Source organism: Cyprinus carpio, chromosome B16 (genome assembly GCF_018340385.1).
Source record: "Cyprinus carpio isolate SPL01 chromosome B16, ASM1834038v1, whole genome shotgun sequence".
NCBI classification, from domain to species: Eukaryota; Metazoa; Chordata; class Actinopteri; order Cypriniformes; family Cyprinidae; genus Cyprinus; species Cyprinus carpio.
This window is the reverse complement of record NC_056612.1, coordinates 24,337,423-24,352,459: the sequence shown is the minus strand read 5'-3', so window position 1 is coordinate 24,352,459 and position 15,037 is coordinate 24,337,423. Positions and strand designations below refer to the sequence as shown.

Genomic DNA, 15,037 nt, shown 5'->3' with positions numbered 1-15,037 from the left:
TAATTAAGCTACTAATTTAACTTTTTATTAGTTTGTGGTTTTAATTTAATATTTTATGTTTCAATTTTAATTTTTAATAAAGTTCAAGTAGCCTATTTTATTTTATTTTATTATGTTTTTATTGTAGACCTTATTTACAATTTAGTTTTAGTTATTCAAGTAGACTAGATTAAATAAATGCTGCATTGGCAACTAGCTGAAATACAATTAAAAGTTTAAGTTTAAATAAAAAAGTGTAAGTTTCTTATTTTTTATTTAAGTTTGTGTTTTTTAATGAAAATATTTTTATGGTTTTTATTAGTTAACTCTAACACTGATTCAAGGTAGGGCTTCCAGTCGATCCCAACACACACAGGTAAAATTTATAAAAAGAAAGAAAATCTACCAAATTAGGCCTTTGCTCGTTTATAGTGGGTTTAAACCTATAATTCAATTTTTAACCAGTTTCTCTCCTTTTGTAACTAACATATTTACACCACACGAGGGTGCTCATTGCTCATCGTTTCCTTGGCTCTAATGTGAAAAATAGTGCAAGTGGTCTTCTGTTTAAACGAGAAAAAAAGCTCGAATACGGTAATAGGTCAACATGGAGCACCATTCATATTTAGTTTACATGATAGTGATGTGTCATGCGCAAAAGATGCGGCTCTGAGAGCCGATGCTTTGTAGTGAATCAGAAGAGCCGGCTCGCATCGAGTGAGAGCCGGCTCCCAGTTTTTTTCCAGAGAGGAGGGGTGAAACAGGGCAGATAATCACAGAAAGAAGAAATAGGATCAGTCCATCAAAGCTGAGGCGTCTGATTTTTTTTTTGAATGCCAATCTTCACTGAGGACATTAATGCTGTTTGCCTGAGTTTGGTTCTAGTTCTGTTCTGTGTATTTATTTACTGTTTTGTTGTTAATTTGTGCAATAAAATGTTTGATTAAAATATTAAACAAAACAAACAAAATAATGGTTTTGTAACAAAATAAATGCACAAAATTAGGCAATTATAAGGATTCTCATAAAAACATTGCACATGAAAGGGTTTTCAACACACAAACCATTAATTTTTGCAAAGTTATGGTAAAATAAAGGTCTACAAAAAATCCTTAATTAAGAGCCTTTCAGGAGTCGAAAAGAGCCGAACTTCCCAGATATGTTTGCTCTGAATGTCTGAGCACACCACGCCCACAGCTCCTCTCTGCGCAGTCTCTGCAGCACGCGCCTTCTCTCACGTCTGCATCGCATCCGCTCGCCACTGTCAAGGTCACGTGCAACAGAGTGCGGAATTGTATTCCACACTTTCCTCATCCGGACGTTACATTCATGCAAACTCACTTCTGCTTTTTCACAGTGACTAGGACGTGCACCTTAATATCCAGTAGGAGGCTATGAAAGCGGTTTAGGTTAAACAATTTAATCCCAAATGCATTTCGTGTATGCACGTGTAAACTATTTTTGGATTGTAAAAATGAACTACATGTTATTTATAGTAAAAGTGAGTGATTTTTTCATGGTCACAATTATAACAACAGTGCTTTTTCCCAGTATCTATGGAGGAAATTAAATAATAAAGCAAAAATAAATGCACACTGGGTACTTTTAATAGCAATGCTTTGAAAAATTAGAATCAAGTTGCCTCCAAAAAGAGGGTTTGTGTATATTCACTGGTAACCTTTGTGATCAGGTGTCTTTTGAGCATAATGTGTGATCTTTAATACTGCATCTGTATCTTGCCACATTGTCACTGCATCCTTTCAAGGAGCTTTGCACAGAAAACAGAGGCAAAAACAATTAAATGGCTCTGGTTATCTTGTGAAGGGTAAAATATAATAAGATGCCCAGATGTAAGTATTAAGATATGAGGGAAGTAAACCCAGGAAAGATTTATAAATAAAAACATGCCAGTGTTTTAATCTATGGATGAACAAAGCAGACCATCCAACTCGGGCATACAACTCACAATGATGAGTGAGGTCTTAAGATTTGTTATAAACTTTAGTGTCTCGGTGTATAAACAGTGTCTATAGCATGTAAACTGGGAAGATGCATGCATATAAATAACAACACAATAGTCCAGTACAGACATAAAAGTGGCAGCAACAAGCTTCTTTTTAGCCTCAAAGGAAAGGCGGGATTTAATTCTAAAATAGAAGCCCAAGTTCACTTTCAGTCTTCTCACCAGCTGCTCGACATGAGGGCCAAACGAGAGAGCGTCATCAATTAAAATTCCGAGATACCTACAGTATACTGAGACACAAATTCAATCTCTGAACCTTGAGAATTCGTAATAGAAAGAAGATTATGAGGGATTGATTTTGATTTAGAAAACAACATAATTTTTGTTTTATCAGCATTTAAAACTAGTTTTAGATCAAAAAGTTATGCTGAACAATATTAAAAGCAAACTGTAACTGTGAAAGAGCCATATTAGGCGTGGAAGCTGAACTATATATAACTGTATCATCAGCGTAATAGTGAAAATTTGTATAATTAACATTTTGGTCAATTTGATTAATATATATATATATATATATATATATATATATTTGAATATATATATATATATATATATATATTAAATAGGAGCGGTCCTAGGACTGACCCCTGTTGCACACCTTTACATTACATTAAGTGAAGTACATTAAGTGAACTAGAAATAAAACCATCTGCTTGTTTACTCTGAGTTCTGTTTGAGAGATCGTTATTAAACCAACCAATAGCATGTTCAGATAATCCGATACTGACAAGGCATTGTATCAGCAAGGTATGATCAACAGTATCAAATGCTTTGGATAGATCAATAAATAAGGCTACACAGTGTTTCTTGTTGTCAACAGATTCAATAAATTCATTTAGTACTTTTAAGGCTGCTGTAGTTGTGATATGTTGTTTTCTAAAACCAGATTGAAAATCAGACAGGATATTCTTAAGAGAAAGAAAGTCCTTTAATTTATTATTGACAAATGTTTCAAGGGCTTTGGCCAGGACAGACAGCTTTGAAATGGGCCCTTATGCTAATTGTTTAGTTGTGTAGGATCTCCACTTTTAAAAAGGGGAAGAACACAAAAAAAGCTGATTTCCATATAAGTGGAATTTCATTTAAAACAAGAGAAAGGTTAAAAAATATGAGTCAGATGAGGGACAATAAAAATTAAATGCATCCATTCGAGTTTAATTTTGCATGTTGGAAGTCTAGCACATCTACACAACTAAGAAACTGCGCTTGTTTTAGGCATGTTATAAATCTCCCCTCCATGTCCTTGTATAGTATCGTCTTACACAGTCTCCCATCAGCGTTTCCATAGCATTCGTGATAGATAGCTCGTATACGCTTCTTTAAAATTATCCTAGGAACACGGTATGACGTCAGGTTGCCAGGGTGACAGGCCCCGGTGGCACGTGTCCGGTATAAAATGGTGCAACTTTTCGCGGAAACTGAGCAGAAGCCGCCGCAGCAGCATCACTGAAGGAGGTGAGTTCTTCCTCATAGACTTTACATAATTTTTTTGTCGAATTCACAGCCTGCAAAATGGCATACACATATTAAACATTTTAAAGACGACGTTTAGCTGTGCAGGATTGCGTTTGCTTCGTTTGAGTTTGTAAGGAAGTTGTTATATAATCCGTCAGTTTCTGCGTGATGCACGAATATACGGAGGCGTGGTTCATTCATGCATTCCATGCGGCTGTATGCAAATATATAAATGCTTTATTATAGTATATACAATTTTAATTTCACACCCGTGACTTTTAGTATTTTATTATATGAAAGTGTTGAAGAATGAGCAGCGTGACGTGCCTTGCGGGCCGCTCGCGATGGTCTCATTGCGTCATATCGTTCCAGAATGTACCATCTGCTAAGATGCTGCGAAAGAGGGGAGGGGATATGATTTAATAAATTGTTTTTTAAAATAACTTCTCCAAACTCGACGGTGTGTCGTTTGAGTGCATATTTGGATAACCTATTTTAATCAAATGGTTATATTATATTTATTCGACGTATTGACAATGACAAATAACTGATGAAGAAGAAACACCCTCCCCGTTTTTGAACATTAAAGCAGCCGTTTGCGCTCTAATGCATATAAAAGCAGATAAACAGGAATAATGTCAGACATCACTCGCATCGTGAAGGTCGAACGAGCTGTCAAGGTCAAATGATATAATTCCTTGTGCTTTCTCATAACAGCTAGGTTTTGAATGCGTTATACGAGAACAGGGTTAGGGTTAAGATAGACTATGCCAGAGCTTCTTCTATCTGTATTTTAATATAAATTTGGACAGGACACATGTTACACGGTGAGCATCATGGGAGATTTTTTCCCCCTCATGTACGTGACTGGACTCATGTTCGATGCTGCAGTGGAGAACATGACTCAGATCTGAAAACCTTGGGTATCGTGAGCAATACTGAACTTCAGAACTTACTTCTATAGTAATTTCCTGCAAATTCCCCGATGAATAAAACATACGAAACCAGCCTGAGGTGGTTTACCAGTTTTAGCTGGTTTAAGGTGGTTTTCCTGCAACCAAATGACCCACCTGAACAGATTTGGTCTGATTTGTGTTTTTCTGCTAGGTTATGCATTATTAACAACAATTATGCTGTGGTCATTTGAAATAATGGCATTAATATATTTGTTAGTGCATAAGTGTAATTTGAAGACTTTTGGTTTAAATATTATATATTTGCATGCAAGGGAGTGATATGCAGGCTGCACCTCCATCCCTCCTTCACTGACCTTCTGCAGTCTGACTCTGCAGTTGCCACTGGCAACGAGAAGGGCCTTCAGCTGGCCGTTTAAGTGTCACTTATATAGTGGATGATACCTTACACCAGACAAATTTGGTGTTCTTACTGTGGAGTTAGTCGAAAAAAGAAGCCAGTATAAAATTATTCAGGTGTTTGTTGGCCCGTTGCACTGATTTATGCATCATGACATTACAAACATCATGCAGTGTTCGTTGCTTTGACACGTGCATCTGCATCATCAAAAGCGTCTAAATGACAGGCAGATTAGACTATTGTACAATGAGCACTGATTTCACAGAATGAAATATTGAATTGTGCATTATCAAAATAATTTGCATGCATATTGCATGTTTCATGATACCGAAATTAGCTACAGTACAGTCATACAGTCTGTGCCTTGTAGAGAGGGTGTTTTTTGTTTTTCTCTGGGCTGTAATTCGCACCCTTGGAGGAATCATTTTTAGAGTTAAAATACCATTCCCTTCTCAAACATGTCGTTTAGCTGAGCCAAGAATGGGAACAGTGGGTTGCAGTGTGGGGTAGATTAATTTTCTTACATCATATCTATTGCACTGCAACTGAAGCCAAATGTGACCGTTGGCACACGAATAATGGTCCTAATGTTAGACATTTATGTGTTGCACTAGTTAAAGTGCTTTTCCGTTCTCTAGAAACTTGCTTTCCCCCGCTGCTATTGTCTGGCTGGAATGACACAGCACTTCCTCAGGATACCTTATAGGCAAACCCTCCAGAAATACAACACTTCTCTGCTTGATATTAATTATTTAAATGATAAAAAAGGTCCATAATCATTTGGTATGTATTTAGTTGCAAGCTAATTTTTTTTTATTTTTTTTTTTATTTGTAAAGTGACAATGATGAAGTTCCCGTTTCATTTTATGCCACACAGCATTAGATATTTTCCACTCAAATGACTGTTTCAAATGACAATTAATTATGAAAAATATGATTTGGAAATTAGCATTGAATGTGTAATGTCATGTTACACATGATATGCATGTGACAGTGTTGCTAAGACTGAGAGACGTTAAACAGAACAGTAGGGGAGCTGAATTTAGGGTCAGTTCAGAGGTGTGTGTGTGTCATTTGATCCAGGTCTAATTGGAGACAGCAGGCTTTTGGCAGGAAACCAGTTCTCTCTGACTCTGTTCCACTGTTCTTTTCATTGACCAAGTTTTCCCAAGAACACAAAGAGGGATATTCACATCTATTAACAAAAAATGCATAGTGGCAAAATGTGCAAAAGCTTTGGAGAATCAGAAAAAAATGAAATAAAAAAAGACTCAGAAAAGAAAAGAAGGCAGAGGAGAGGAAGGGAAACCAAAGATGCTGACACGGCCACCGTTTTCCTGCACTGAATGACCTTGTCAACGTCATGTGATCACTCTCTACAATTTCATCAGATCGTTTGGCTTTTAAGGCTTGCAGCTAAATTTCATCTGTTTGTTGGTTAATTCTTTGCTTCACCTCCATGCGTCCATAAGCTTCATTTCTAAATTAATCAGCAGCCACTTTGTTAGATAGTGTTTGCAAAACATTAAATCATTTCTGCACCAGCAGCACCTGCATATACAAAATGCAGCCATTTTAGCTTCGAGCTGAATCTGCGTTTTGTCATTTCACATGCAGTGCATTCTGGTAGTCCTTAACAAGACTGGGGACTTGGATTAGGATTACTCAGGCAGGGCAGGTGCAGTACATGCTTCACACAAACATGGGCCGATTAGGAGATTACAGTCTTCAGTTACACATCGCCAGCTGCAAGGACAGGTCTTTATGCATGCTGTGAAAGTCTGAGCTTCCTTCCTTCATCATCGCTGACAAAATCAAGTGTTTCATGATTATGTAACATTGCAAATGCAATTGCTATTACTTTCCCATTTGCTTGGTATAGATGGAGTTGAGACCTCATCTAGATTTGCCCTTGAGCATCCAGTATGGCCGAACCAAACACACTGAACAAAAATTTTTAAAAGCTGAATTTGATGAAATCTTGACATGTACATTGGCATTAAAATAAATCGCCTTATTTTCTACATAGACGACAGCCTTCATATCTTTTCACATTGCCCTTGAGCAAAAACGACCTGATTTCATCCAGTCTGGCCATGTGGGCCATTGGTTGTGGTGCATTAGCTTGCATTTGAGTTCAGGGTCAGCGCTCATCTTGTACAGCCAACATTATACAAATAAGGAAATGCCAAAAAGCAGCTGATTGTTATTTCAAAGAGTGTTTACACTAACTGAACTGACTGTGATCCATCTGAGTGAGATGGTTTCCTTTGTTACAGACAGGCATTTGAACTCATTTTAGGTTGATCGTCAAGGTGTCGCATTGATTGGTTGCTGTGTTCTGAGCCTGAAGGTGATTTTTCAGTATTCGAGGAAACTGCCATTTGCCATCGGGAAATGGATCGTTCAGCGCCTGGAAAATAAAACTCTGATGAAAAACTTCCCAAGTGCTCTTCCCTATAAAATCTGCTGCCATTGTATCCAACTCTAGGGCATAACCTCATAATCTCAGCCATTTGCCAATTAGGATTTAGCAATGAAACCAAGAAATTAAATGCGCAGAACAGCATTTGCATTTTCTGCCTAATAATAAGCCAATATTCCAAATTCTGCAATTTAGGACAGGATTTATTTCATATCCATTTGCAAACTGTAACAGAGTTCACATTAACCATATCCAATACCCAGTGATATTTTAGTTTAATTGAGATTCTGTTCTAGTTTTTATTAATATTTGGAATTTTTAATTTCAGATCTTCATTTTAATAGTTACTAGGGTTAGTTTGGGTTTTAGTATTTTTGTTGTGATTTTGTCAGTTTTGGATTGTTTTTCATTTAATATATCTATATAGGTTTAGTAATTTTAAGTTGTTCTAATACATTCATTTACACTAAATGAAAATGATAAATGTTGCATTGAAAACCAGCTGAAATAATATTTTTCTGTAATATTTTATTACAGTTAATGGTTATTTTATTTCAAAAAAACCTTTTTTTACATTTTAGTTTTAGTTAACTAGAATAACCCTGCCTAGACCATCTTTTCAAGCAGACCGTGAAGGTCATTTTTGGCCATTTCAGTGGTGCACAGAGACAGAAGTGGCAGATGAGGTCAAATCAATGGTGTCTATGGAAAACCATTTGTCTCGTTAATGACCGTATGCACTACTTGCCTTGATGAAAGTATAAACACGTGGACTCAAAACAAACCATCACTCAATAAAACCCAACAGATCATGAGACATTCTCTGTCAACTAGCCACATCTATGGGCTTTTAGACGGCTATATTTTGTTGTGACTACAAATATAAACATTATAATTCTGTCAGCTAAAATGTGTTTATATCATAAAATGTCAAACAACGTATAACGCATTACAGCCACTCGCTTGAGTTATTTCATACACAGTCTCGTAGTGTTTTAAATCCAACGGTAAAGTCACAGGGATAGCTGTAAAAAGAGCGACAGCAGAAATCTTCTTATTCTAAACATTTCTAAAGTCTAAACTGATTTAGACTGCCAGCTTGTATTAATGGCAGAACTAAATCAACCGAAAGCTATTACACTTTTAACTGAATTTATATTGGTTAACTTTTGCATTGTAATTTCAATGAGTGAGTCACATCCCCATTTCATGTGCACATGTATCCGTTTCCAGTTGCGGTTTAACATCCTCCTCTTCCCTTTTATACTTCTCAGGCGTTAGCCATATATGGCATAATGTAAAAATACTTGACTCTGGTCCAGTTGTCAGGTTCATATTACATAAGTCCCATCCTCACACACCGTGGCACACTGATAATAGAGAAAACTGCAAACAGTGTTGGGCATGTAACAACTTGTTGCATATTGAAGCCCACAGTGAAGACTGTTTGGCAAAGCACATACACTGCCAATATTTCAGCAACTTCCTTTAAGGACAAATTGTTAAGTACATGACTTGCTGTCCCTGTTCTGCATGAAGAGAGGAGAATAAAAGACGTGTCTTAACACAATAGATCTTCTGCTCTGCCAGGCTAATAAGGTATGCACGTCCAGTGGCCTCACGAGGTTTGGAAATTTCCCAGACAGCATGCTAATGGACTCAACAGTTTAAGCCTCCACCCACCATTCAAAACATCACACTGGCTCAGAGAAAGTTGGTGAAGTTCAGTTCCACAAGCATGTTTAGACAGACCACGGAGCTGCTAGTGAGGGTGGGCGGTATGATCGAAATCACAGAAATCTAAGAAAATAAAATTTCATCTATAACACACTAATGCTATTATTTCACAAGATAAAATGAAATGAAAAGTAATTCATGCCATTTGATTATTTTCTCTTATTTTGTAGAAGTTCATGCAGGTTCTGTACAAAAACAACTACACATTATTAAACATTGAGTACAACAGTAAAACTACTGCTATTATAAAGTTATATTGTACATTATAAAGTTGATGCAATTGCTTTAAAAGCCTGCTTTGTTTTTATCTTTTCTTGTTTCAGGTTCAGGACCACAATCCATACTCTTGCAATAATGTCTGAGCTTTGCGTTGGAATCAATGGGTGAGTTTACATCTGAACTGTCACAATGTTTAAGGCTTTAATATATGATTAAACAACATCACAAAATATAAAATACCAAATGCAAAACTTTTTTGACAAAGGATCTGTTCCAAAATGTAGTGAACCACCTAAAAATTATACTATACAAAATAAACAGTGGTATAGATGGTGCACGAAGCAAGATCAAGATCAATTCTAAGTGAACTTAGAATTTATTCTGTTCCTAAATGTATTCATAAAAAAATTACGAGAGTTGATGAAAAGCTAATAATGTATTAAATCATAAAAATGGATAATAAATGAGTAATGAACAAAATAAAGTAAACCATTTTAAAATAAAAAATAACATTTTTCCTTTAGATGTATTTAGAGGCAGTAAACAGCAAGGCAGCTCACTAGGTTTTGGGACAGAGCTAATAATTCCATAAATAGAGATTGTAAAATGCAGATAAAAAGAGAGAGATAGAGAGAGAGAGAGAGGTGGAGAGGGTGAGGGGGGGGAGAGAGGGCCTGATTCAAGAATGATTACAAGAACAGGATTACCCAGGATGAGCTTAAGCCTCCATCCACACAAGCACAAACACACACTCCTGCTGTATAGTCTTTCAGGCAGTGTGTCCTACCAATCAGATATCAACTGACAAACATCAATTATTCACTTTACCTTTCATATGCTGGCATATTTTAATAAAAACATGTAGATATTCCCTTGTTTCACCCAATGAAATCACACAGTCCTTCAGTGGAATTTTCCATCATGTCCCCTGCAGGCAGACAGATACAGGAGAATGAGAGGCATCTTTCAAAGTAACAGATACAAGACAGATTGTGTCATTATGAAACATCTTAAATAACTCTGCCGTGTGTTTGTGTAGATTTGGCCGCATTGGCCGCCTGGTCCTCAGGGCCTGCCTGCAGAAGGGAATCAAAGTCACCGCCATCAACGACCCATTCATCGACGTGCAGTACATGGTGAGATTCACTGAAGCAGAAATTATGATTCTTGGCATTGTGTAAAGCAGCAGCAGCAGCCATGTTAAACTAACATATCTGTCTAGGCCTGCACTACATAAAGTGTGTTTTTTTTTAGTATGAGATTTTAGAAGCTTTCAAACATGCAGCTTTCCCTGTGAATTTAACAGCATTTCTTTTAGCATCCATGCTTAAAGTAAAAATAGAATTAGCACTATATCAATTCTTAATGCATATTTATGGTCCTATTGTGCACCATTTAATGGTACACACCATAAGTAAAAAAAAAAAAAAGTAAAAAATAAATTAAATAAATTTAAAATAAAAAAAAATATATATATATATATATATATATATATATATATATATATATATATATATAAATCTATATAAAAATCCAAATATATTTGTAATAAAATTTATGGTGCTGAAATTATTTTCCTTTCTACTGATATCACAAATCTCTTGGTTTTCTAATTATTTTTTAAATATACATTTCAAGCTTACAAATACATTTTTTTGTATTTATTTTTTTCTGTGTCGTATTTTTATAAAATGAATCCTAATCTAGTAATCTCAAACTTGAAATCATTTATCTTAACAGGTCTACATGTTCAAGTATGACTCTACTCACGGCCGTTACAAGGGAGATGTGCACCAAGAGGATGGAAAACTGATCGTTGATGGTCAAGCCATCTCTGTATTCCAGTGGTACGTTGGTTTTGTTGGTTTTATATATCGTAGTTGCCCATCAGGAACATCTCTTTGTTAGGATATAACTCCAGCCTTGACACATAGACCGCAAACATGTTTAAATTCATAGTAAACACTGTCAAATAAGGAAGATTTGTATATCGTTCTACACAGTATTTCAGTGTGCACTGCATTGTATGATACAGTACTGTTTTGGCAGTTAATATGGTTATTTTATGTTTACAGAAAAAGATACTGCAGAAATAGTATAAGGAGTTTCAACCATAGCCTGTAGTGTTGTGCTAATTCTTTTTCTCTCTTGCACTTAGTATGAAGCCTGCTGAGATCCCATGGGGTGATGCTGGTGCCCTGTATGTAGTCGAGTCTACCGGAGTCTTCCTCAGCATTGAGAAGGCCTCAGTAAGTCTGCACCTCAGAGGCATCTGGAGTGTAAATGTATAGCATCAAATATTATTATAATACTAATAATTTGTGAAATTCGTCCCCATAGGCTCACATCCAGGGTGGTGCCAAGCGTGTGGTTGTGTCCGCCCCATCACCCGATGCTCCCATGTTTGTGATGGGAGTCAACCAGGACAAGTATGACCCCTCCAGTATGACCATTGTCAGGTGAGCAAACCAAGTCTAATGCATGTCAGCATGCAAAAGAAATATTTAATGCATGCATGTGAAAGTAACTGACCTGTGCAACATTAGGAGAAAACCATGTTAATGTGTGTTTTTGTTGAAAACATCACAGCAATGCATCCTGCACCACTAACTGCTTGGCTCCCCTGGCTAAAGTTATTCATGATAACTTTGGTATTGAGGAGGCCCTCATGGTAAGTTGATGCCTGGCGTGACATGAGTCCTACTTATATGTGCTCAATTGGGTCAAAAAACATTTTGCAACTATTTTGACACTTTTAAACTAAGACAAACATTTAACATCTGCTTCTTAGAAATAAAGGCTGAAAGGAAACCAAAAAGCATGACATCATTGAAACAGTGGGTTTTAATGGGCAACATGATGTGTGAAAGGCACGTTTGGACTGTAATTAAAATGTAGCATTCGTTTTCAAAAGTCTGCAGTCAATTTTCTTTTTAAGAAATAATATGTTTATCCAGTAAGGATGCTGAATAAAAGTATCAAAATTGATCAAAAGTGATATATTTGTAACGTTACTAAAGATTTCTACTTCAAATAAATGCAGTTATTTTTAACTTTTGATTCATCACAGAATCCTTAAAAAATATTTATCAGTTTCCACCAAAAAAGCAACAGAACTGTTTTCAATATTGATAATAATAACACATTTTTCTTGGGCACCAAATCAGCACATTAGTATGATTTCTGAGTGATCATGTGACACTGAAGACTAAAGTAATGATGCTGAAAATACAGCTTTGCATCATAGGATTAATAACTTTTTAAAACATATTCAAGTAGAAAACTTGATTCTTGAAAACTAGCCTTTTTTGAGCATAATAGACTTCTTCCAAAAACATAACAAAATGGAAAAATCTTAAAAATGATTTTCCGTACCTCTTCACAGACCACAGTCCATGCCTACACTGCCACACAGAAGACCGTGGATGGCCCCTCTGCCAAGGCCTGGCGCGATGGCCGCGGCGCCCACCAGAACATCATCCCTGCTTCCACTGGTGCTGCCAAGGCTGTGGGCAAAGTCATTCCTGAGCTTAACGGGTCAGTGCAAGACAGATCGAAAGACAACTGATCAATTTTGATGCTGACTGGAGAAGTTTACCATCTAGCTTTGTTTTGTAGCAAGTTGACCGGTATGGCATTCCGTGTGCCAGTCTCCGATGTGTCCGTTGTTGACCTCACCTGCCGCCTCTCAAAGCCCGCCAGCTACGCTGCCATCAAGGAGTCTGTCAAGAAGGCCGCTCATGGACCAATGAAGGGAATTCTGGGATACACAGAGGATTCCGTAAGTGCTAGCAGTAAAATTCTTTTTGCATATTTTCATATATACAGTGATGCACAGAAGTTGGAATCATATTTAATTTGTGTTTTTGTTTAGGTTGTTTCTTCTGACTTTATTGGTGACACTCACTCTTCAATCTTTGATGCTGGTGCAGGCATCTCCCTCAACGACAACTTTGTCAAACTCATCTCCTGGTAAACTCAAAAACAAGATGACTTAAAGTGATGGTCCACCCAAAAATGACAATTGTGTCATCATTTCCTCACCCTCATGTAATTTCAAATCTGTATGCATTTCTGTATTCCATGGAACACAAAAGAAGATAGTTTGAAGAATGTTGGTTACCAAATACTTTGGGTCCCATTGATTTCCATAGTATGGACAGAAAATGCTATTTAAGTCAATGGGACCTAAAAAATTGTTTGGTCACCAACATTCTTTAAAATACCTTCTTTTGTGTTCAGCATACAGAACAAAACTCGTACAGGTTTGAAACAACATGCGGGTGAGTAAATTTTGACAGAACTTTGATTTTTGGAAGGACTGGATCAAATAATCACAAAATGTTTCCATGTTTTTGCTGGTGATATAAAATTAAGTCTTAACTGTGAACTTCTAAAAACAGCATTTTCACATTTTTTCTAGAGTTCTCACAGATTACAAGTATGACAGAGCTTAGACGGATGCTTTAATAGTGTCTTTACTTTCAAATTTAGTGGAAATAAAGTTCCTTTTAATTCTGTAAATCAGTTAAATACTATTCAAAACTGACTCCCTCATATATTAATCTGATTTTATAAGTAAAAAATTAAATGTTGATCAAATTTGCTGTTTATAGTCATTCATTGTTATATTAGTGCATACAAATACAAAATAATTAAAAAATAGTATTCCTTATTTTTATTGATTAATCATAAATGTTCATTTAAAGAAATAGCTAAATATGTCGGGAGAAAATAAATATATTTATATATTTTGGTTGCAATTACTATTAGGTCAAGATAAATATTTTCAGGGAAAATACAGTGCATAAATAATGGTAAATTTATTGTAAAATGTCAGAAAAATATCAAGATTTTAAAGCTATATCACCCTATGCAAAATAAATAAATAAATAAAAATGTTTTAGCAGCAGCAGAAAAAGCAATGCTCTAATCTTCTTTTGTTTTTCTTTGTCATAGGTATGACAATGAATTCGGCTACAGCCATCGTGTTGCTGACCTGTTAGTGTACATGCACTCCAAAGAGTAACTCACCAAGTTTTGCGACAGCAGCAAGGCCCTACCATTCCTTCTTTTCAACACACTCATTTCATAGCTGAAGCCATAGTGACACGCCTTAGCATTCCTGTTCCCACCTACGAGACGCATTCGTCTCTGTAGACCTCTATGTGTGTGCGTGTGTGTTTCTTTTGACGGTATTTGTGTCGGTGTCACTCCACAAGCATTGCTGTAGTTGTTGCCATTCTGGGTGTAATCACGTTGTGTTGGAGTAAAGAGAATAACTGATATAAAGTTACATGAGGTAAAAAGCTACTGTAATGCAGTTTAAAAAGAATCTAATTAAAGTGTTTGGAAAAACAAATGTGTTCCAGTTATTCTGTCTCTTATAAGCTGTACTTACATACATCATGGTAATAGTTTAACCCTATAAAGCCTACTGTATTACATTTGATAAATGAATTTCTAAGGACTCTAAATTATCAACATGATTAAACCTTTGTCGGGAAAACCTGCTGCACAAAATCTACTTATCTTCTGTCGAATAACTTTATATTTTTAGTAACATTTCAAGATGAACATTTACTGGACTGAAGCAACTTAAGGTTACTAGAACATCCATACAACATCTTTTAGAATAATAGTAAGAATAAATAATAAAATATCAGAGTCAAATATGATAAAACAAGATTTGAAGGAATGATTATTAATTTAGCTGTCAATCCTCGTGTTTCTTGCCCCCCCCCACCCCACCCCCCACAGAGTATACAGATAATAAAACTATCCATGTAAATATAATAATAAGAAATACTATTGGGACATATAGAGTGACACCTGATATTTATATGCAACATACTGTATAAAATCTTATTGATTTACATTGCAAG

General features: G+C 36.0%; 1 protein-coding gene across 1 annotated transcript; it reads left to right on the top strand.

The window, feature by feature from the left end:
• The first annotated feature begins 3,336 nt into the window (after positions 1–3,336).
• gapdhs (glyceraldehyde-3-phosphate dehydrogenase, spermatogenic) lies at positions 3,337–14,514 on the top strand. The gene is made up of 11 exons (XM_042741651.1): positions 3,337–3,457; positions 9,257–9,316; positions 10,192–10,288; positions 10,893–10,999; positions 11,311–11,401; positions 11,493–11,611; positions 11,742–11,823; positions 12,538–12,689; positions 12,771–12,933; positions 13,027–13,124; positions 14,112–14,514. Exons 2-11 carry the CDS (start codon positions 9,288–9,290, stop codon positions 14,179–14,181), a joined length of 1,008 nt encoding a protein of 335 aa, XP_042597585.1. The 5' UTR covers positions 3,337–3,457; positions 9,257–9,287; the 3' UTR covers positions 14,182–14,514.
• The last annotated feature ends 523 nt before the right edge of the window (positions 14,515–15,037 follow it).

Coding starts and splice junctions, on each gene's coding strand:
- gapdhs (XM_042741651.1), top strand. CDS start 9,288: ATGTCTGAGCTTTGCGTTGGAATCAATGG. Junction 11,402..11,492: donor TCAGCATTGAGAAGGCCTCA/GTAAGTCTGCAC, acceptor TCGTCCCCATAG/GCTCACATCCAGGGTGGTGC. Junction 12,690..12,770: donor GTCATTCCTGAGCTTAACGG/GTCAGTGCAAGA, acceptor TTTGTTTTGTAG/CAAGTTGACCGGTATGGCAT.